Source organism: Eschrichtius robustus, chromosome 6 (assembly GCF_028021215.1).
Source record: "Eschrichtius robustus isolate mEscRob2 chromosome 6, mEscRob2.pri, whole genome shotgun sequence".
NCBI classification, from domain to species: Eukaryota; Metazoa; Chordata; class Mammalia; order Artiodactyla; family Eschrichtiidae; genus Eschrichtius; species Eschrichtius robustus.
The window spans coordinates 97494172-97518093 of NC_090829.1; the positions used below are offsets into that span (position 1 = coordinate 97494172).

The 23922-nt window shown below is 40.0% G+C and overlaps 1 protein-coding gene across 3 annotated transcripts in view; it reads left to right on the top strand.

Annotated features, from left to right (window-relative positions):
• RPL24 (ribosomal protein L24) overlaps positions 1-21955 on the top strand; it is a 142814-nt gene extending 120859 nt beyond the window's left edge. For 2 of the 3 annotated variants that reach the window (XM_068546831.1, XM_068546833.1), the window contains exons 2-6: positions 17507-17582; positions 18120-18230; positions 20596-20732; positions 21149-21212; positions 21833-21955. In XM_068546831.1, coding sequence (XP_068402932.1) covers positions 17507-17582; positions 18120-18230; positions 20596-20732; positions 21149-21212; positions 21833-21913 — 469 coding nt within the window. In that variant the 3' untranslated portion in view covers positions 21914-21955. Of the gene's footprint in view, positions 1-17287; positions 17376-17506; positions 17583-18119; positions 18231-20595; positions 20733-21148; positions 21213-21832 lie in introns of those variants that run through there. The other variant, XM_068546830.1, reaches the window with a different exon arrangement.
• The last annotated feature ends 1967 nt before the right edge of the window (positions 21956-23922 follow it).

Here is a 23922-nt window from a genome sequence, read left to right on the forward strand (position 1 = left end):
TCTGAATAAGTGAGAGTGTTCAACTCTGCTATAGGCGATTTTGTGAGATAGTCAAAATAGAAACATTTTATTTGAAAATTTAGCTTAAGCATGTTGAGATAGAAGCTTTTATACAGTATTTTTAAGTGGTTGTTCTTGAATAGTTAACAGAACTTTAGACCTGGGAGTATATTTAATAGGTATAAACCCAGAATTTTTCCAGAGAGTATACAAAAGAAGTTTACAATACAGTCTTCAAACTCAAAAATTACACTGCCTTGCTGGAGAGGAGTTCATAGCTATATCAAAAAGCTTACAGTTTTGACACAACTATTACATTCTAACTAGTGTGATTGTAGCAATGAACTCAATAAGCTTTCAGGGAATGGAGAAAGAAATAGAAACTATAATCTTCAGAGAAGATTTGAAGGAGGAAGTGAAACGGAGCTAAAGCTTAAAAGATGGGTAGACTCTAAACAGTTCAGGATTATATAGAAGACGAAAAGACAGTACAGGCTGCAGGTGGAGGCAGGTGGTAATGAAACTAACCTGATAGCACCACACAATGTAGAAAGGGAGCTTCCAATTTCTACTGCCCACTCCTTCATTCCCTCTTATTCTGAATTCCCCTCTTTCTGAAACAGCAGTGTCCAAAATCTCTGATAATTTCTGTTTGAACAAAATCCCCATAACTCACACTTCTAGGTTTCCAGGCAATTGATTCTGTGAGCATTCCCTCCTTCCTGAGTCTTCCTCCTATCTCTCTGAATACACCTGCTTCAATTCTTTTTTTTTTTTTTTAACTCTGTTTCCCACTGTTTTAGTCTGAAGACAAATTTCTTAACTCTGAAGAGGGAATTAAGACTAGGAATTTTTTTTCTTCTAACCAAGAGACCCCTTACCTAGAAAGTACAGTCTTACTATATAGGTGTAAGAACAAAGCAAGCCTAAATTCTGTCTCCTACTAACTTTGTTCCCTGGAACAGCTGGTGAGGACTGAGGTGAGTCTCCAGCTCAGGGAGAGAGAAAGGGTTTACAATTCTCTCCAATTTTGCAGGGTAATGACTTGGGAGGGGGGCATCCTGGATGCCCAGAAGGTACCTGAGGAGCACAGCTACCTGCAAGTTTACATCAATAGCAGAACCAGAGTTTTGTCTGGTTTGTCTGACCTGGGATCCTGAGGAAAGGGCCAAAGGATTCTCTTCATGGGGTTAACTGAGTATAGTCATAGCTCTTAAAGAGAGTGGCCACAGATCCTGGGCACAGTCCCACATGCCCAAGTGTGCCAGCAACCCTTTAAAATCATACCATGGAAACTTTTGTGCTTCAGATACAGCTTTTGCATCTAAAATCAAATTGCTACACTTTAACTAAATTGCTTCATTTTGTGTATATGTTAAACCGTGCACTGCACACTCTGATCAATTTCCAATCAGTCTACTAACCAACACCATGAACTTCTCAACAAGGTAGCATTTTTTGGCAGGCTCAGGCCCCACAAGAAAGACTTTCCCTCCTGTCAGCACAGTGTACCTGATCTCTGCAACAGCTGATACCCCTGACTCATCTTTCCCATCTCTAATTCATCTGCCCACTGCTACTGGCATGATCTAAGTAAAACAACACCTTTTATCATATTAATCCCCTCCTCAAAAACTTCCCTCTTGAAATTTAACTTTCCAGGGCAACCATAATCTGGCCTCACCCTACTTCCCACCATTCATTCCACTAGTTTTCACTTGTGCTTTTGACTGAGGGAATGACAAAATGATACTTGTGTTTTAGAAAGGTTAAACTGCTCATGAAACTAGGATGAATTGAAAAGTAGAATAGTGGCAGGAAGGAGACTGTTGTAATAGTGGATGGTAACCTTTAACAGAGCAGTTTCAGGAGAGTATTATGTACAAGTTTAGATAACGTGAAGTTAAGAGACTAGGTAGACAGAAAGCTGGAACATTTTGGATAGTGCAATTTATCTTGACAAAATAAAGGAGATTTTCTAATTAGGATGAAATCTTATGTTTGAAAGAAGTAAATATAATAATAACTTTGAAGTTTTAAAGTTTTAAAACTAAGAAGTTATTAATCTAAAGAATTTTGACACTAAAGATTTTGAAAATGTGCCTTTTTTTACAATAAAAGTATTTTATATGTTTTATATGATTTTTTTGTGATTTATATGAAGGTTTAGGTGTACAAAATCAAAAGTTTTCTTCACTGGTTAGTATTCATTGGTAGACTCTTATGGTCCTGCTCTCTTTATCTATGACCTGTGACATGGAAGGAGAGACTACCAACTGTGAAAAAACAGTTCATGGGTGTCAATGAAAAAATTAATCAACAGTCGATCTAAGAAAGAAGTGGAAAATTTTATTCCAGTCAACCTGATGATTGTAACCCAGAAAGCTCTGAGGACTATTCTGTCCATTAGAGGTCAAAGCATGGTTATGTTGCAGGAAGGGGGACCTCTTCCAGGGCCTGAGAGAGGGCTCTTGTCTAACACTTGGAAATGAATTGTCCGAGGAGACACACATGCTGACAAAGCAGGAGACTTTATTGGGAAGGGGCACCCGGGTGGAGAGCAGGAGGGTAAGGGAACCCAGGAGAACTACTCTGCCATGTGGCTCGCTATCTCAGGGTTTTATGGTGATAGAATTAGTTTCCAGGTTGTCTCTGGCCAATCATTGTGACTCAGGGTCCTTCCTGGTGGCGCACGCATCACTCAGCCAAGATGGATTCCAGCGAGGACGATTCTGGGAGGTCAGTAGGACATGTGGACTTGTGTCTCCTTTTGACCTTTCCTGAATTCTTCCAGTTGGTGGTGGCTTGTTAGTTCCATGTTCCTTACCAGGTCCTCCTGTTTAAGATAACTCATGCAAATGGTTACTGTGGTGCCTGGCCAGGGTGGATGGTGTCAGTCAGTGTTTCCCCTAAAGTTATATAAGTTTTTGAGACAAATTAGGTATTACTGACAGTTTACACAATCCAGATCTACAGTACAAAGCGAGTACTTTGTACTCACAGGGGGCCATCGTGGCCCCTTACAAGATTAAGAGGGAAGGTTATCTTCTAAGGAGTTGTGACCTTGTGTGAGATTAAGAAGGAAGGTTATCTCCTAAGGACGTCTGGTTAATGCAGATGCACAATACACCCTAAAGGAGAGGGAGGAGGCCCAAACGGGCAGTGAAATTTTTATGTTTAAAATTTCTTGTCTTGCCATAAAATATGAATTTTATTTCATCACGGGTTATCTAGAAGTCCCAAATGAGCATTAACTTTCCTCATTATTATTTATCATTATTTAATAGGTGTTACACACACAATAATAAAAACCAAACAGTGCACAAGGTTATACACATAGTTTCAAGTGTTTTGTCCCTGCGCTTATCTAGAAGAGGAGATGCAGCTCTTTCAAATTACCGAAGTGGTCTGTAAATCAAAAAGTTTAGAACCACAGTGAAAGAATTTCAGTAATAAAATTTACAACAATATTTGGATGGAGGGGCTAACTACTCTGCCTTTTTTATTTTTTATTTTTTTATTTCTGGCTGCATTGGGTCTTTGTTGCTGCACGCAGGCTTTCTCTAGTTGTAGCGAGAGGGGGCCACTCTTCATTGAGGTGCACGGACTTCTCATTGCGGTGGCTTCTCTTTTTGCGGAGCACGGGCTCTAGGCGCGCCGGCTTCAGTAGTTGTGGTTTGCGGGCTCTAGAGCGCAGGCTCAGTAGTTGTGGCACAGGGGCTTAGTTGCTCCGCGGCATGTGGGATCTTCCCAGACCAGGGCTCAAACCCGTGTCTCCTGCATTGGCAGGCAGATTCTTAACCACTGCACCACCAGGGAATCCCCTGCCTTATTATTATAAGGAGGTTCTAGCTGGGCTTCTGTCTAGAGATTAGTGCTGAACAAATAGGAAGCTCTCTCTGGGAGAGGAAAATAAAATAGTTTGGGGGAACCAGTGAATGATTGTCTCCACTACCCCTCTGCATGTAAACTACCAGCCCACCATTCTCCAAAGTAGTGAGATTTCAGGAAGGCGAACAGAAGAGTCTTAAAGAATTGATCCCAAATAGCATGAAATGTCAGGGCCAAAATAATTTAGAAGAGTTAGCCATCTCAAGATGAGATACTAAATATTTTATTTTATTTTCCCCCATATACCATATCAGCTAATATCTGAGAAAAAGAAGAGGTGAAAGTAAAAATAAATTTCAAGAATAAAGCCACTGTCACATATATACAATGGAATATTACTCAGCCATAAAAAGAAACAAAATTGAGTTATTTGTAGTGAGGTGGATGGACCTAGAGTCTGTCATACAGAGTGAAGTAAGTCAGAAAGAGAAAAACAAATACCGTATGCTAACACATATATATGGGATCTAAAAAAAAAAAAAAATGGTCATGAAGAACCTAGGGGCAGGACACGAATAAAGATGCAGACCTACTAGAGAATGGACTTGAGGACACAGGGAGGGGGAAGGGTAAGCTGGGACGAAGTGAGAGAGTGGCATGGACATATATACACTACCAAATGTAAAACTGATAGCTAGTGGGAAGCAGCCAGATAGCACAGGGAGATCAGCTCAGTGCTTCGTGACCACCTAGAGGGGTGGGATAGGGAGGGTGGGAGGGAAGGAGATGCAAGGGGGAAGAGATATGGGGATATATGAATATGTATAGCTGATTCACTTTGCTATAAAGCAAAAACTAACACACCATTGTAAAGCAATTATACTCCAATAAAGATGTTAAAAAAAAAAAAAGAATAAAGCCACTGTGAAATAGTTTTCCGGTGACTTTGCCTAACTAACTGGGAAGAAGTTGACTTTTGTTTAAAAGAATAATAAAGGAGGGACTTCCCTGGTGGCATAGTGAAGAGCGCAGGGGCCCGGTGTTCGAGCCCTGGTCAGGGAACTAGATCCCACATGCATACCGCAACTAAGAGTTCGCACGTCACAACTAAGGAGCCCACATGCTGCAACTAAGGAGCCCTGTAGCCACAACTAAGACCTGGTGCAACCAAATAAATAAATAAATATTTTTTTTAAAAAAGAATAATAAAGGAATCCTTGACAGCTTTATTTCATCATCTCTTTTGAAGTGCTTCTAAAAGGCAGTGAAACCTATATAAGTGATTCATCATATTTCCAATTGAAAATTAAACGAATGTTTAAATAAAAAATTGTAATTTTAATTTATATTTGGAAGACTCTGAGTGCTTAAAAGCTCAAAAATTTCATCTTTATAAGAGTGGTAGTTTTACTCTCTACCCCACCCCCCCAACTTGATTCATTTTTTAAAAATAAGTGGTGTAGGGACTTCCCTGGTGGTCCAGTGGTAAAGAATCTGCCTTCCAATGCAGGGGACTTGGGTTTGATCCCTGGTCGGGGAACTAATATTCCACATGCTGCAGGGCAACTATGCCCGCACGCCACAACTACTGAGCTCATGCGCCTCAACGAGAGAGCCCGCGTGCTGCAGACTACAGAGCCCACATGCCCTGGAGCCTGCACACCACAACTAGAGAGAAAACCCACACGTCACAGCTACAGAGAAGCCTGTGCACCACAACTAGAGAAGCCCGCGCACGGAAATGAAAGATCCCGCACCCCTCAATGAAGATCCCGCGTGCTGCAACTAAGACCCAATGCAGCCAAAAAAAGAAAAAAAGAAAAAAGTGGTATAATGGTTAATTTCATGTGTCAACTTGGCTGGGCCACAGTGCCCAGATATATCATCAAACATTATTTTGAATGCCTTCTGTGAGGGTGTTTCGGGATAAGATTTACATTTAAATTGGTAGACTTTGAGTAAAGCAGATTGCCCTCCATAATGTGGGTCAGCCTCATCCAATCAGCTGAGGATCTAAATATAACAAAAGACTGACCTCCCCGGAACAGCGTGGAATTCTCAGGCAGTCTTTGGACTTGAACCGCAACACTGGCTCCTTGCCGAGTTTCCAACCTGCCAGCCCACCCTGCAGATTTTGGAAACCCCAGCCTTCACAATCATGTCAGCCAGTTCCTTAAAATAAATCTCTTCATATATATATATATATACATACATATATATATACACTATTGGTTCTGTTTCTCTGGAGAACCCTGGCTAATACAGGGGGAAGAGAGGTAATCAACTTCCAAGTAGCTTTTAAATACTAAAGCCTTCATTTTGTAATTATATGTGATGGTCCACCTCACTTGGGGCTCCACTGACATCAGATAGAGGTATGAAAAATTTAGTCAGATCTGAAAAAAATTTCTCTGAAGAGAAAGAAAATTCAGAGTATCAGTGAATTATGTCTCTCATATATGGCATACACCAGTGTAGCTGATATAAGTGATCTAACTACAGTAATTATCAGAATAGCTTTCCTACACAGTTGCTTGTGCACAGAACATTACACAGGTTTTCAAACCTAATTTAATTTGCAAAAAAATAATCTCCAGGGACTTCCCTGGTGGTGCAGTGGTTAAGAATCTGCCTGCCAATGCAGGGGACACAGGTTCGATCTCTGGTCTGGGAAGATCCCACATGCTTCAGAGCAACTTAACTCATGAGCCACAACTACTGAAGCCCACATGCTCTAGGTCCCATGTGCCGCAACTACTGAGCCCACGTGCTGCAACTACTGAAGCCCAAGCGCCTAGAGCTCATGCTCCGCAACAAGAAAAGCCACTGCAATAAGCCCTCGCACGGCAACAGAGCAGCCTCCGCTCTCTGCAGCTAGAGAAAGCCTGAACGCAGCAACAAAGACCCAACTCAGCCAAAAATAAAATAAAATTTTAAAATAATAATAATAATCTCCAAAGGCGTCTAAATATATCTTTAGATTTTCTCTTTGTCCTTCAGGATATATTTTCTATTTTACAATAATGCAGCATGCACCAACTTTAAAAAAATGTTACTGTAAAAATCTTAGACAATACAGGCAAGCAAAAAAGTAAAAATAACAATCTTCCATAATTCCCCTACGCAGAGATAGTCACTGTTAACATGTTGTGTTTCCTTTTAATCTATTTTTATCTATGGGACTATATCTAGATTCCCTGCCTCCCGTATTTTTTTTTAACAAAAATGGATATATACTGCACATAGATTTGAGACTGCTATTTTCAGGTAATATGTTTGTAAATTTCCCTGTGACCTATTTTTGGTTATCTCATGCACTTTTTTTTTTTTTTTTTAATTTTATAGCTACTTTATTTATTTATTTATTTTGGCTGTGTTGGGTCTTCGTTTCTGTGCGAGGGCTTTCTCCAGTTGTGGCAAGCGGGGGCCACTCTTCATCGCGGTGCGCGGGCCTTTCACTATCGCGGCCCCTCCCGTTGCGGGGCACAGGCTCCAGACGCGCAGGCTCAGTAGTTGTGGCTCACGGGCCCAGCTGCTCCGTGGCATGTGGGATCTTCCCAGACCAGGGCTCGAACCCGTGTCCCCTGCATTAGCAAACAGATTCTCAACCACTGCGCCACCAGGGAAGCCCTATCTCATGCACTTTTAAGAAATTTACCTTTTCTTCCTTTCCAGTTAAGAGAGGATATTATTGAACAGAAATATATAAAGTATATTACTACACTGAGGAATTCAAGTATATGTATTAACTTTTTCTCTTGTGAAATTGTACTTTCAAAACTTTGAAATCACTAAGATTTTCACATTTATCTACAACACAAAGTCTGTAATACAGAAGGAATATTAATAATCTCTTTAAGCTAAAATACAAATTCCCTTGGGACTGACATATACACACTACTGTTCTTGCCACAGCACAAAAGAATTCGGAGATGAAGTGATAGGTAAGAAATGGATTTATTTAGAAAGAAACACACTCCACAGACAGAGTGTGGACCATCTCAGAAGGCGAATGAGCCTCGAAATATGCTGTGGTTAGTTTTTAACGGGCTGGGTAATTTCACAGGCTAATGAGTGGGAGAATTATTCCAATTATTTCGGGGAAGGTGTGGGAATTTCCAGGAATTGGGCCACCGCCCACTTTTTGACCTTTTATGGTTGGCCTCAGAACTGTCATGGCGCCAGTGGGTGTGTCATTTAGCATGCTAATGTATTACAATGAGCATATAATGAGGCTCAAGGTCTACTGGAAGTCAAAACTTCTGCCATCTTGGACCCAGTTGGTTCTAACCAGTCTTTGTCATGTCCTATGGCTGTATCATTGTTTTAAAGGTTGTGCCCTAATCCCCTTCACTCCTGTTTCACTACTATATATAAAATAGATAACCAATAATGACCTACTGTATAGCACAGGGAACTCTATTCTGTAATGACCTATATGGGAAAAGAATCTAAAAAAGAATGGATATATGTATATGTACAAGTGATTCACTTTGTTGTACACCTGAAACTAATACAACATTATAAATCAACTATACTCCAATACAATTTTTAAAAAATAAAATAAAATATAAATTTCCTTCCATGGGGCTTCCCTGGTGGCGCAGTGGTTGAGAATCTGCCTGCCAATGCAGGGGACAAGGGTTCCAGCGCTGGTCTGGGAAGATCCTACGCGCCGTGGAGCAGCTGGGCCCCTGAGCCACAATTACTGAGCCTGCGCGTCTGGAGCCTGTGCTCCGCAACAAGAGAGGCCGCGATAGTGAGAGGCCCGCGCACCGCGATGAAGAGTGGCCCCCGCTTGCCGCAACTAGAGAAAGCCCTCGCACAGAAACGAAGACCCAACACAGCCATAAATAAATTAAATTAAATTAAATTTAAATTAAAAAAAAATTTCCTTCCATGAAATAATAAACTCAAATGAAATAATAAATTCAAACATCTACTTTACATAGATATTCTCTAGCAAAGGTTGGCAAACTACAGACTATGGGCTGAATCCAGCCTGCTGCCTGATTTTGTACAGCCTACAGCTAATATGGTTTTTACATTTTAAGTGACTGGGGAAAAAAAATAGTAATATTTTATGACACATAAAATTATATGAAATTCAAATTTCAGTGTCCATAAATAAAATTTCATTGGAATACAGTCATATTTATTTACCTATTGTCTACAGCGGCTTTTACACTACAATAACGGAGTCCTCATGACTGAGACCATATGTAGCATTCTTAGCTCTTATTAGTGCTGCTACACACTACAAATCACAGTAACACATTTTTACTTGACAGCATTTCATGTGCCATGTGTATCACCATACTCTGACATTTTATTATTAGTTTTATGACCAGCATATACCTATCATGTCAAAACAAAAAAAGAAAATGGTAAGCTTAAAATATTCCATCTTTAAGATACTGTGAACTGCAGATTATTTTGTTAACAAATTAGATGGCAAAGCATTATGTTTATTATGCAATGAACCTATATGGTAAAAGAATACATGTCGACATTACCAGACTAAGCAGTCATCACAATATTCAAATCACAGAAAACAGAAAAGGTAGAAAAATTAAATAGAATATCTCATCATAGTAAAATTTCTTCACCAAAAAAAAAAAAGAGAGCGAGAGAAAGAAAATTAGGCTGCAACCAAAGTAATTTCCAAGTGGCTCATTTGTTAGGCAAGCAAGGAAAGTCATTTACTTACGGTATGTTAATTAAATGATGTTTGACTGCAGCAGCTGAAGAAATGTATCCAGAAAAAATAAACTTCTTTAAGATCATTAGCGTTTAGGTAAGAACAGCTGCTTAAAGTGTTGAGAACACTGGGAACAACATCAATAGTCAATTTAAATTATTTAGTGAAGGCTAATTATTTTGAATCATTTTCCTTGGCTCTTAATGAGTTGACAGGTGTTATTGAAACTGCTCCTTTGTTCTGTTTATTCAAGGAGTCAATTTTTCAAGTGACTGAAGAATTAGCCTTTATGAATAGGCTGCATTGAACAGGTGAGAATATTTTTAAAGAAGCTGAGAAAACACTAATTCAATACACCTAAGTGAAATCTGTTTTAAAAAGTAGAAAAAGCCTTAGTTTGACAGATTTACAACACTTGTGAAAATGTAAGGTGTAAAGCCTATGGTTATAACATCATTGTATTATTAATTAGCAGATTCTTTGTGGAAAACATTTGAATCCACCATGTGTTGAGCCAGTGGTGTCAACAATAAACTTCATTTGTTCTTATGGGTTTACCATCATCAGCCCATGAATTTTTGTCAGAAATAACAGCTGAATATCCTGACTTGCCCTACCACACAGTGTTTGATGACTTACCAGTGGTATCGTTTTATTATTATTATTAATTTTTTTTAGCTCAGGGCCAAGATTGAAATTTTTTCAAATGAGAACCTCCCTTAACCACTATTATGGAACACTTACTGAATGGATTTAGGATTCGTTTTTTGCTAATTTTGATCATGTGATGATGCTTCTTAACAAACTCAAGCTAAGCACAATGCAGCACTTACATGCAACACTTATTCTGTGGTAAAGTCATTTCAATAATCACTAACATTATTTGATTCAGAAGTTAAAACAAAAAGGAAGCTGTCCATTCTCAAACAAATTTGCCGTGGTTATATTTTTCGAGCTCAAATTACAGTTTTAGCAGTATTGTTGAGACCTCAATGCAGATGCAAAGAAAATTTCTATGTTTCAAGACCCATTTAACTGTGCATTTTGGAGCTTTCACTTAACTTTCAATTGGAAATAATTAATCTGACATGCTAAAAGGAAAATATCAAGAGAATAGTCTAATTCTATAATTGCCTTCCAAGAGATTAATATGTTCAATTTAAATCATATGTCCTTGGATTGATGGCAGTACCTGTCAGGGTGAAAAGACATTTTTCAAAGATAAAAGCTGTAAAATCTCATTATAGATCAGGATTAACAGATTAATATTTGCAATTGATTTTGATGATAGGGAAATGTTAAGAGAAATGTTATCCTCCCCCTCCCCAAAAAGAATTTCATTCTTTTCTTTAGTAGATCTGTTTTACAAAAACGTATTCAATATTATTATATTTTAAATTTTGTCAATGAATATATTGTGGAAATTGGTTTTCTCTCTTGTTATATAAATACTTATATAAATATTCTCAGTTTTGCCTCTTAGCCCATGAAGCCTAAAACACTTAGTATTTCCAAACCTCTGTTCTGGAAGAAATAAAATCTTAGTAGGAAATTAGCCAGTGAAAGGGAGGAAAGATTCCAGCCAAAGAAGATAGCTTGGGCACATGCGTGAGAACCAATAGAGTACGTGAACAGTACTAAGCAGTTATTGCATTCTGACTCTTATAAACACCATGCTTCGTTCCTCTTGCATTTTTGAGCCAATCGGTAATACCAGTTTCTTCCAGAAGATGGCTCCCTTCATTTAGCCAAAATTTTATTATGAAACATTTCCAACATACAGAAAATTTGAAAGAACTTTACAGGGAACACTCATAAACCCACTACTCTGATTCTCTTGTCAACATTTTATTATACTTATTTTATCACATATATATCCATCTATCCCTCCCCTCCATCCATCTCGTTTTTTGATGTATCCCCCTATATACTTCAACAAGTATTTCATTAATTAGTGTTCAATATTTATTTAGTTTCCTGTTTTTTAAAATAATATTTACGGTAATTCCCTGGCGGTCCGATGATTAGGATTCCGAGCTTCCACTTCAGGGGGCATAGGTTCAATCCCTGGTCGGGAACTAAGATCACGCATGCCGCGTGATACAGCCAAAAAAAAAAAGATATAAAGTAAAATTTACATGCAATACTCAAATCTTAAATGAACATTCACTGAGTTTTGACCAACTGTGTTTAATTAACCCAAAATCCATAAAGACACAGAACATTACCATTAAAACAGAAAGTTCTCTCATACCCTTTCCCATTCAATCCTTCCTCTCCCACCCAGAAGCAACCACTGTTCTGATTTTTTTTTTCCACCATAGGTTAGATTTGTATGGTGTAGAACTTGATACATACAGAATCATACAATATGTACTTTTTTTTTGGTAAGCCTTCTTTCACTTAGCATAAGGTTTTGGGGACTCATGTTGATGTGTAAGTCAGTAGTTTACTCCATTTTATTTCTGAGTAGTAGTCCATTATATGAATATATATTATAGTTTGTCTATATATTCACATTTGATGGGGCACCGAGAGTGTTTCTTGCATGTATTATGAATAAAGATGATATAAACATTCTTGTATAAAGTGGGTTTTTTGTTTGTTTAAAAAATTTTTTAAATTACAAAATAATACAGGTGGTACTTATTCTTCCTATTTTCAGGATTGAATTGTGGGACTTAAATCTTTCAATCCCAAAACACTTTATAATTGTTTGAAACTTTTTATCATGTTAAAGTAATTAAAAGAGTACATAACAGGACTTCCCTGGTGGCACAGTGGTTAAGAATCCACCTGGCAATGCAGGGGACACGGGTTCGATCCCTGATCTGGGAGGATCCCCCATGCCGCGGAGCAACTAAGCCCGTGCACCACAACTACTGAGCCTGCACTCTAGAGCCTGTGAGCCACAACAACTGAGCCTGTGTGCTGCAGCTACCGAAGCCCACGCGCCTAGAGCCCGTGCTCCACAAAGAGAAGCCACCATGATGAGAAGCCCATGCACCACAATGAAGACCCAACGCAGCCAAAAATAAAGAATAATAATAATAATTTTTTTAATTAAAAAAAAAAGAGTACGTAACTATATAGAGACTATTGTGATGAGCTCTCCTACACAACACCCAGTTTCAACTACTATCCACTTCTGGCCAATCATTTTTTTCATCCATGCCCTTACCCACTAGTCCCTCCCTCAGATTATTTTAAGGCAAACCCAGCCATCCTGCTATTTTATCTGTAAATATTTAGTAAGTATCTCTAAATATCAGTATAAGAACTCTTTTTTTATTAAACACAGACAGTACAATTACAATATCTAAAGAATTAACAGTACATCTTAATATCAAAAATCCAGTCAGTATTCAAATTACCCCTATGGTCTACCCATAGGAGGCTCTTAAATTTTTTTTTTTAATTTTTATTTATGGCTGTGTAGGGTCTTCGTTTCTGTGCGAGGGCTTTCTCCAGTTGTGGCAAGCGGGGGCCACTCTTCATCGCGGTGCGCGGGCCTCTCACCATCGCGGCCTCTCTCGTTGCGGAGCACAGGCTCCAGACGCGCAGGCGGCATGTGGGATCTTCCCAGACCAGGGCTCAAACCCGTGTCGCCTGCATTGGCAGGCAGATTCTCAACCACTGCGCCACCAGGGAAGCCCTTAAATTTTTTTTAAACTATAGGCAGAGCCAGCTTCAAGTTGTGCAACCTGTGCAGTCACACAGGGTCCCTTGCTCAGGGGTATCCCATGCTTGGAGTTTAATGCTCTGCAGTCGCTGTCTTGAAAGTCTTAATAATCGTATCCTTGCATTTGTGTTTTTTAAGTGAAGTGTAATGGGACAATAGAGCATGTGCCTGGGGCTTGGCACCTCAGCTCTCTTGTGGGCCCACTCCCTGCAGCCTCCTCTCTTTCTAGGGATGGGTTCCAGAGGGCCACTGGTTCTACAGTCCCTTGACTCACTCCTTCCCCTCCCCCCCAGCTCTCTCCAAAGCAGGCAGCACCATCATGCATTGTGCCAGTTTGATATCTACCCAGGAGGATGGTGGAAGGAGATGGCTGGCTGATCTTCCCAGCAGCACTGAGGCAGTCTGTTGGTCCGGTGCCTCTAAGGAGGGGGACCTGAGAGCAGGTGGGCCTGGAATGTTCAAGCACAATGTCAAGTCACAGGGCAGGACCCTGGGCACCTATGAGGGGCTGCACTGGCCCAGCGAATGTCTGTGCCTGAGAGAACATGAAATTAAATAGCAATTGAAAAAATATCATGAAAGGTCGAGAGATAGATTGCAGAAGAAAGGAAATAGCTTATTTTAGTACTTTAAGGACATCTTTTTCCTGCTTTTTGACAAAGGGACCCCATACTTTCATTTTACACTGGACCCTGCAAATTATTTATATAGCTGGTTCTGTTCATTCGTTCTTCTCTCTCTCTCTCTCTATTTTACATGATGTTGAAGAAATTAAGTCATCCTGTAGATGCCAATTGCAACCATGTGGAGTCATTTCACATGTTCCTCTGTCCCCTATAATTTATATAATTGGTAGTTAGATATGAAAACTTGAAGACATCATAGTTAGCAATGTCCTCCAGGTGTCAGCAGAGTCTGGCTCAGCTGCTGAGCACCACCTCACTTAGGTCATGAACTCCCTGGGTCAACCCACATCTGCTGACTAAGCAAGGTGGGGGTATAAAGAGAATTGATCATTTGACTCAAAAAGGGATACTGTGACAGGCAATAATTGTTCCAGAGCTCCTGGCAGGGTTGACTGAGGTTTAGTTGGGCCAGTAATGCATTTGCCTTCTTCTGCCTAACATTGCTTCCTCCTTCCTTTCATAGGACCTGGTCCCTAATAAATACCTTTTACTCTAAACATAGTCTCAGTAAGTGCTTCCAGAGAAGACAGCCTGTGACAGTAGGTGATGCTATCCCACATATTCTACTATCACCTATAGATCCATTACTCCTAAAATACATCCTATTCCAAACACTCCTCTAACTTGTTTATCTTTCCACTACACAGCTCCACCTTAACATCCTGCGGGCATCTTGAACTTGGTCTTTCCCAAACTGACCCTTTCCTCACAAACACGCTCCTTCCTCTTATCTGTCTTCTTTTGACAAATGATACCACTATTCACTAAGTCTCCATCTTCAAATTTTCCTTACCTCCTGCATTACCTATTGCTATGTTAACAAATTATTCCTAAAACAAAGTAGTTTAAAACAACAAACATTTATGATCTCACCGTTTTTATGGGTTAGGAATTCAAGAGGGTTTACCTGGGCGGAAACTGGAAGAGCAAGAAACATGTTCTACCCCAGAGCCTCCAGAGGGAGCACAGATGGCTTGACTTCAGCCTAGTGATACTGATTTCAGACTTCCAGCCTCCAGAACCATAAGAGAATACATTTGTCATGTTTTAAGCCATCAAGTTTGTGGTTATTTGTTACAGCAACCACAGAAAACTAATACAGCAGGAGACTATGTATAAAAGGTGAAGAAACAGTGAAGAGAATGCTCTGTTCTCAGGAAGTATATAGAGGCCCAGAAAAGCACCAATTTTGGAGTGAAGCTGTGTCTTTTGCCTATGAAAGAGAAAGGATAAAGTCTGCAAAAATTTATGAATGGTGTTGGAAACTGTGCTTTATGACACTATATAAAATGCTTTTAGGGGTTTCTGTATAATTTCTTCTTATCATAAGAGTGTTTTAACACCATGTAAGGTGTGATACATACAGAGTGTTATAAAGAACCCTGAAATGCCAGCTCCAGGAAAGAGTAAAAGAGCTAAAATCCATAAGACCGAGTTTCCTACTTTTCCTCCACGGAGCTAGTCAGACCAAAAATAATTTCGAGGACCGACAGAACAAAATCTTCCTAAAATGCTTGGGAAGGGACTATAAATTCTGGGGTTCTGTGAAGTAAACAGATCCAAATTCCTGCAGGTAGATCTTGGCTCCACCCTCTACTCACATCCAGCTGTGCCTTGTGGAGCTTGTAGAAGCCAGGACTATTCCAGAAAGATTTTTTTTTTAAGTGATCAAACTATTTTATCACCAGTAATTTAAAACAAAGAAAGTTAGAAGGATGTCAGAGTCAAGTTCAAAAACCATGGAAGCTGAGGTATCCATCTGCCTGTAGTCTATTTAGACAAGGTCTTCTAAGTATACCAGACACTCTCAACAGCTGGTCAGAGTTGGTCAGGCTGTCAAATTCCTTCCCTTTGCTTCTTTGGTTTTTCAATTCCATTCAGATCTCTGTTCATTCGTTCTTGAGATTGTTTCCAACATATGTGCAGCTTTCTTAATATCAGTCAGCCACCTTGTTGGACTTTTCAAATCTCTTCAAGCACCTACTTGCAGAACTTTTTAGGGTGAGTTGCATATATAGAGAGTGTCCAGAAGAGGGAAATTTCCTACTCCACCCATTTTGAGTTCTTGTGGCTGGACTAATAATAAAATCAACACACAACAGATTAACAGCAGAAAAAGAAAATTAAACAAATTTAATTCATGTGCACAGAGGTCTCATAGAAATAAGTCCTAAGTAAGAAGTTGCAAAAGCAGGCAGCTTTTATATTTTTTAGACAAAGGAACAATAATTAGTAAGGAATTTAAGCAAAGTTTGGGCTTTGGGTAGTAAATTAGTAAAGAAGTATCAAAGTTTGTTTATACAAGCTTCTGTGCCCTGAATTCCCTATCTCTGGTAATAATGATGTCTTCCTATCTTCTGGTACAGTACAGCGAGAGAGTATGAGAGATTTATTTCCTGCTTTCAGGGGGACAGAGAGGAAGGTCAAAGTATCCCTCTTGCACCTACCGGTTCTTAAGTAACCTGAATGCAAAATATCCACTATGCCATTGAGGCAACTTTGGAGCAGCCTGACAGTGGGCTCCAACAACAGCATAAATCGATCATTAGATTTGTTTCCTAGTCAAGTACTCCAGCCTCCCACACAATTCAAGGATTGTCTTTTGCCACTCCCCATCATTTGCTGAAGTACCGAGCATTACAGAAGGGGTCAAGCGATCCAGGCATCGGCCTTCCCGGTGGGCCGGGCAGAGCTGCCTTCTCCAGAGAAGGGCTTTACCGTTTCCTGAGCAACCACCGGCCGCTACCCCCACACTCCCGCCACTAGGTAGCAGCCGGCAGCCTGGCAATCGATCTCCTCCGCCACCTGCAGTCGTCATTTGGCAATGCTTCGGCGCGTACTTAATAGAGATTTTGTAAACTGAATTAATGTATGCAAATGCTTTAGCACGAGTCCTGGCACACAGAAAGAGATCACTCAACAAACGTTGATTATAATTAATGCAAAACGCCATGAAGCACAATTCCATTTGCACGGCCTCAGAGACAGTTCAGATGTCCTTATTTTTTTGCAAATGTGGAAACTATTACAATTTAATTTTGTTAGTTAAGGAAATGGGCCAGCACAGAAGGCAAAATATGATTTTAGGTTTTACCTAAGGGGTATTCATCTATGCATCACTAAACTATAAGAGGGAGGGGAGAGAGGAGCCTCTTCTCTTTACCTCACGTTCCCTGCAGTAGGACGTAGCTCTAGGAGAGACGACAGAATGACTCAGAAAGCAACTGCCTGCCTGTCCCTCCCTCCCCGGCTGTAGAGCCTTAACGGCCTCTAGCGCCGTTACTCCAGAAGGAGCCGGCAGCCGGGGAACTCTAGACTTTTCGCCCCGGCGAGGTGACGTCATCACCGAACGCCGGGGTTAGGGAAGAGAATTGTGGGAGGAGATTGCTTTCCCACGACCTTATAAGGGCTCTTCCCATGATCCTTTTCCTTTTTTTCGCCATCTTTTCTTCTCGCCGGCACTAGCAGCAATGAAGTAAGCAGGAACCCTAGATCCCAATCCGCTTGCATCTTCGGGCAAAGGGCCTCTCCGGGATCCCAGGCGTGGCTTCTCCTTTCCGAAGATATCCCCCACCCCACCTGATGGGCTTTCGCTTTTCGTTACAGGGTCGAGCTATGCAGTTTCAGCGGGTACAAGATCTACCCAGGACACGGGAGGCGCTACGCCAGGACCGACGGGAAGGTGAAAGGCCGCGTGGGCTAAACGCACCTTGTGCTTCTAAGGAAAGACCGGTCTCATTCAGTCTAGGCGGGATCCTTCACCACATCACTCTTGGTCCCTGAAAAGTTTGTTCCGGGGACCCTGTGTGCAATGAGTGTTAGGATCAGAAGCCTCTAAGGAAATCAGTCTTGAGCTTTGATCGAATGTAAATCAGGTCGGAAGTTAGGAGCTTGTGTAACCTTAATGTTCCAGTGTAAAGGCAGTGGGCCACCAGGGTATTTGGCTATTTTATGGGCACCAGGTCCTCTTGGAATCTCGGGAGGGACAGGAGTTAGTTGCCTTCCAGAATTTGACACCCAACTCTCTGCGTTATGAACTTAGGTTTGTCTGCTCGAGAAAAGACAGGGCGAAACGCAGAGACAGTTTCCTGCCAGTTCTGTGATACAAGCCTTTTGGTCTGTATGGGCCTCAATTTTGTAAAATGAGAGGATAGAATTAGAATGTTAATTTACTAATAATTTCAAGCTCAAGACTCCTACTTTGAACTTGTCACGACAGGTTTTCCAATTTCTTAATGCAAAATGTGAGTCGGCATTCCTTTCCAAGAGGAATCCTCGTCAGATCAACTGGACTGTCCTCTACAGAAGAAAGCACAAAAAAGGACAGTCGGTAAGTGAAATGCACTTTCATGTTGTTGAAACTCTGAGCATCATTTACTGCTTTTTAAAATTGAAATTAAATGAGACAGTATGTGAAAGTACTGCTAACTGTAAAGCATCAAACAGTGAAGTGAAAATGATTGATATAAAGAGTGCCTCCTTATACATCTTGGGCTCACAGTAAAAATATCGAGTTGAAATTTGAAAGCATCCCCCTTCCAGAGTTAGATAAATTACATTAAACTCACTTGGGTTATAGCTCACCATGGAAGTGTTTAAGATGTTCAAGTGGGTGGCAACTAAATAGTTCTATGGAAACTTGGTATTGGTTATAATGCTTATAGAATTATTCCCAATGTAGGTATCATATTGTGGAGTCTTCCAGCATATTAGTTCTTAAAACTGGTTGTGTTTTTTGAAGTGGTCTTTTAGGTTGTTGAAAGAGATTTTTGAGAAAAGGTTTGAGTGCCATGGCAAGAGAATTAGTATTCAGGAGGCTTGTGAATATTCAGTGAGCGAGCACCTCCTGGGTGAAAGACATGGCTAGGTATTATGGGAGTTCAGAGGAAGGAAAAATTCTAAATAGGGGGATGTGACATACCCAGTAGGTTGGCCATTATCCAAATGGGGGGTGGGGGTGGGAGGAATTACAGATGTTGGTGGAGATGTGGAGAAATTGGAACCCTGTGTATTGCTGAATGAAGATGGTGCAGGCACTGTGGAAAGTGGTTTGGCAGTTTCTCAAAAAGTTAAAGAGAATTACCATCATATGATCTAGCAATTCCATTTCTAAATCTGTATATACACAAAAGAATTGTAAGCAGGGACTTAAACAGATTACTTGTACACTGATGTTCATAGTGCTGTTATTCACAATAGCCAAAAGGTGGAAACAACCAAATGTCCCATCAGTGGATGAATGGATAACAAAATGTGATAAATACATACAGTGAGATATTATTCAGCCTTAAAAAGCTGACAAGCCTGACATTATGCTAAGTGAAATGAGCCAGACACAAGAAGACAAATATTGTATGATTCCACTTTTATGAGGTACCTAGTTGTGGACAAATTCATAAAGACAAAGTAGAGGTTACCAGGCAGGACTGGGGGGAAGGTGGAATAGGAAGCTATTATTTAATGGGTGCAGAGTTCATTTTGAATTATGAAAATTCTGGAGATGGAAATTGGTGTTTGCACAATATTGCAAACGTGCTTAATGCCACTGAATTACACACTTAAAAATGCTTTAAAATGGTCAACTTAATGTTATATATATTTTACCACAATAAGAAAAATATTTTTTAAATGGATTTGAGGTAAGAAAAATATAAACAGGTAAATACTGGCATTTTCTACAATAAAATATCACCTCTGTAAAAAGTTTAAAGTATTGGTAAAATGAGCATTTTGGTTAACCACAAATGTGCCCTCTTTCCTCCATATGTCCTGTTTAAAATTTTTAAGATATTTTGCATATCCCTGCTTTAATAAATATTTTTTCTTGGACTTAGAGATGCACGCAAGATCTTTTTCCTCATAAGCACTGTAGCATAGGTTCCAGTATAGAATCTGCAGCAGATGTTTGAATTGTACTGTCTTGATTCCCAGACATTCCGTAACATTTGGTGGCTTTCCTGTCTTAAATCATCTTCTAACTTGACTATTTCTCCCAGTGTCAGTACTTGGAGTAAAAACAAAATAGAGTTGAGGTTTGATAATTTTTTTCCAAAAGCACATTCTTAATCATAAACAGTCTTGTTAAGATCACTTTTAAAGTACTATTCAGTTAACTTCCTTAGAGTTTAACTTTCTGTCTTTCTAAATAAAGTAGTAAATAATGGCCAGGATTTGTAATAGATGGTTTAACCAATCCATAATTGGAAAACTTATCTGTGTATTGCAGCACTTTATATATAGATCCTTTAAAAATATATATTTGTATGTATATTTCATTTCAAATAATTGCATGGATTATTTTTGGTTGATTTTTTTTTTTTTTTTTTTTTTTTGCTGCGCTGTGCAGCATGTGGGATCTCAGTTCCCCAACCAGGGATTGAACCTGGCAGTGAAAGCCCAGAGTCATAACGACTAGGCCACCAGGGAACTCCCTGGTTGAATATTTCTGTGGTCTGAATTGTGTTCCCCCCAAAATTCATATGTTGAAACTGAGCCTCCAAGGTTATGGTTAGGAGGTGGGACCTTTGAGAGGTGATACAGTCATGAGGGCAGAGCCCTCATGCATGGGATTAGTGCCCTTATAAAAAAGGCCCGAGAGAGCTCATTTGCCCCCTTCTGACATGTGATATTTCATTTCTCCCTGACATTAATGAAGCAAGGTTGCTAAGTGTGGTCCCCATCTTTTTGTTCTGTAGGAAGAAATTCAAAAGAAAAGAACCCGCCGTGCAGTCAAATTCCAGAGGGCCATAACTGGTGCATCTCTTGCTGATATAATGGCCAAGAGGAATCAGAAACCTGAAGTTAGGAAGGCTCAACGAGAACAAGCTATCAGGTGAGGAAGCTTTCATTATGAGCATTTCAGCTATTGGAATGGATTTTAGGTTATGTTTGGGTTTATAGGCACAGGAATCAATCTCACGTTATTTTGTGTTGTGTTACTTGCATCTGTGTAGGAATTGTCAAATTGTAAATACTCATGTTTAATAATACAGAAGTTTATACTATAGTCTAAATGATTTGTTGAAATTCTATATGCAATTATAAAGATACTATACAATTTCTAACAAATGTTAAGCTGACTTGGTGGTTAATGACATTTGTTAATAAATCCTTGGGATTTATCATACAAATAATTGCAGGTGGGGAAGGAATATGTTAATTCTACTTTTCCCAAACACTAGCCTCCTGTTAATAAGCTATACCCTTAAGGAGTAAAGTGCTTTGCTTAAGTTATTTTTAACCCAACAGGGCTGCCAAGGAAGCAAAAAAGGCTAAGCAAGCATCTAAAAAGACAGCAATGGCTGCTGCAAAGGTAATTGTGGGATTGTCTTGGATTTCTCATTTAAAGCAACAGATTTACTTTTAATCCAAATTGTGGTAAATGAAAGTTTCAGTTTTTAAGGAATTTAGTGCAAGGCTCTAATGGTGTCCATAATTGATTTCTGAGTGAGTGATTCAGGTCTCCAGAGAGGTCCCTTTGCTAAAGCCAAATGAGTATGTTAGTGCTATATAGAAATGGGAAAGGGGAAAATAAAGGTGTTTTAAAGTTTATTTTGAAATAATTCTAGATTTTCAGTAAAATTTTCTATAATCGTACAGAATTTACCCAGCTTTAACAGTGTTAATTTCAATAACCATAGTAAAAATTTCAAAACCAAAAAATTAGCATTGGTCCTTTTTCTGTTCTTAGGATACAATTCAGGATCCCACACTGCATCTAGTTGTGTCTCTTAACTCCTTCAATCTGATATCTTTGTCTTTCGTTTATATTTCATATAAAGGTGGACTTTATAATATTAGGAACACAGATAATTAGGAAAGCAATCTAGGATACAAACAGAATCTGGGCATAAGAGAGCAGTGATTGGGGGGAAAAAAACAAAACAAAACCCCACATGGAATAATGCCACATAACATGTTGTCTTTTTACAGGCTCCCACAAAGGCAGCACCTAAGCAAAAGATTGTGAAGCCTGTGAAGGTTTCTGCTCCCCGTGTTGGTGGAAAACGCTAAGTTGGCAGCTTGGATTTTTAAATAAAGATCTGACTATAACTAGATGGTGGTGGAATTTTTACTCCTAAATTAGGCATGTTCAGCCTACACAGTAATAGCTAAACTACACAGTTAGGAATTTAAGAGCTAGGTGGGTTTTTTTGTTTTAATAAATTATTTATTTATTTATGGCTTCATTGGGTCTTCGTTGCTGTTCGTTGCTGTGTGTGGGCTTTCTGTAGTTGCAGTGAGCAGGGGCTACTCTAAGTTGTGGAGCATGGGCTCTAGGCGTGTGGGCTTCAGCAGTTGTGGCGTATGGGCTCAGTAGTTGTGGCTCGCGGGCTCTAGGGCGCAGCCTCAGTAGTTGTGGTGCATGGGCTTAGTTGCTTCGCGGCATGTGGGATCTTACCGGACCAGGGATCGAACCCGTGTCCCCTGCGTTGGCAGGCGGATTCTTAACCACTGCACCACCAGGGAAGTCCAAGAGCTAGGTATTTTTTAAAGAGTTCATTTCTTGGGAATAGTGCCTCCTAATGTAAGCCTCTTGGAGAGATGTTAAGCAAGATGATGTAAATAAGATCTATATGGTTAAATGCAAGCTTTGCCCAGCTGAGGCTATAAGGGCACGTTACAGACTGCATTGTCTAAACTTTTTTGTTACATAGCTACAAGTACTAGGATGTCGCATAGATTTTAGCCAGGTTGATTGCTAAAAGATGCATTTTTTTCTTCTGTCTGCAGAAAGTAAGCCTTCTTAATGAGTTATTTTCTTGTTAAATTACCCTTCTCCATAATAGACACATTTATTTCATATGGGGATGCCTTTTGGTTCACTAGTATCTCACCTTTTAACCATTAGCTTATAGCTGAGTTAAAACTACTTAGAACTATCACACCTGTATTTTAAAAACATATATGGAAAAAAAGGTCATGCAGCTGTGAACAGAGAAAGCTTAAAAGCCAGTCAAAATACCCAACGTGAATGCAGAGCTACATGTTCTTACTTTTGAACAGAATAAAATGTCCCCTTAAAAGCACTGCTTTTTTGGTCTAAATGCCTTAAAATGGAACTACCCATTCTGATTACCTTTGAGTCCTGAACAGCTTGCAGCTCAGGACAATATAAACACTAAATACTTGTCTCACAGGACAGCAAGTTTAGCTTTTCTCAGGAAGACCACTGGACCACGTGTAAAACATTTCACTGAAACATTTCTCTGTATTGGCCCAAAGGCACAGAAGAGAATCCCAGGTTTTAATGGGCTTCTCAGGGCTTTCACGGGGTGTGTTTTGATAGAAACTGATTTGGGTGTGGAGGGATTTCAATTAACTTAGTTTCTCTTAGCGATGTACACAACTTGTTTACTTAAAATTTTAATCTACTTACATTTAGTTTTTTTTTTTAAGTGTTAGTTTTCTTTAAAGGTTTATTTTTAATTTTTATTTTTTTGGCTGCATCGGGTCTTAGTTGCGGCATGCGGGGATCTTTTGTTGCAGCACGTGGGCTCTTAGTTGTGGTGGTGGGTTTCCTCTAATGTAGCTGTGGTGCGCAGGCTCCAGAGTGCATGGACTCTAGTTTGGGCAGGCAGGCTCTAGTTGAGGTGGGCGAGCTCAGTAGTTGTGGCACGCAGGCTTAGTTGCCTCGCGGCATGTGGGATCTTAGTTCCCTGACCAGGGATCGAATCCGCATCCCCTGCATTGCAAAACGGATTCTTACCACTGGACCCCCAGAAGAGTCCCACATTAAATTTAGTTTTAAAGGAAGTCTATTTCACAGCAAAACTGGGTGCTGGCCCAGCACATATACATCCCTTGGAGGGTGGATTTGGAAATCCATTCTGGGTGCCCCACCCCTTGGGAGCAGGGGTGTGTCTCTATCTTCTAATTCCTCCCTCACCCAGCTGTAGTCTGTGGAATGAGTGGCCCTAAGGCCTGGTAGTTCTTTCTATCTTTCCTCAGGGCCTGGGAGCTCATGTACCTACAGCTAGAATATTCAACTGCCTCAAACAGCCAGGCCGTTTGGAAATTCC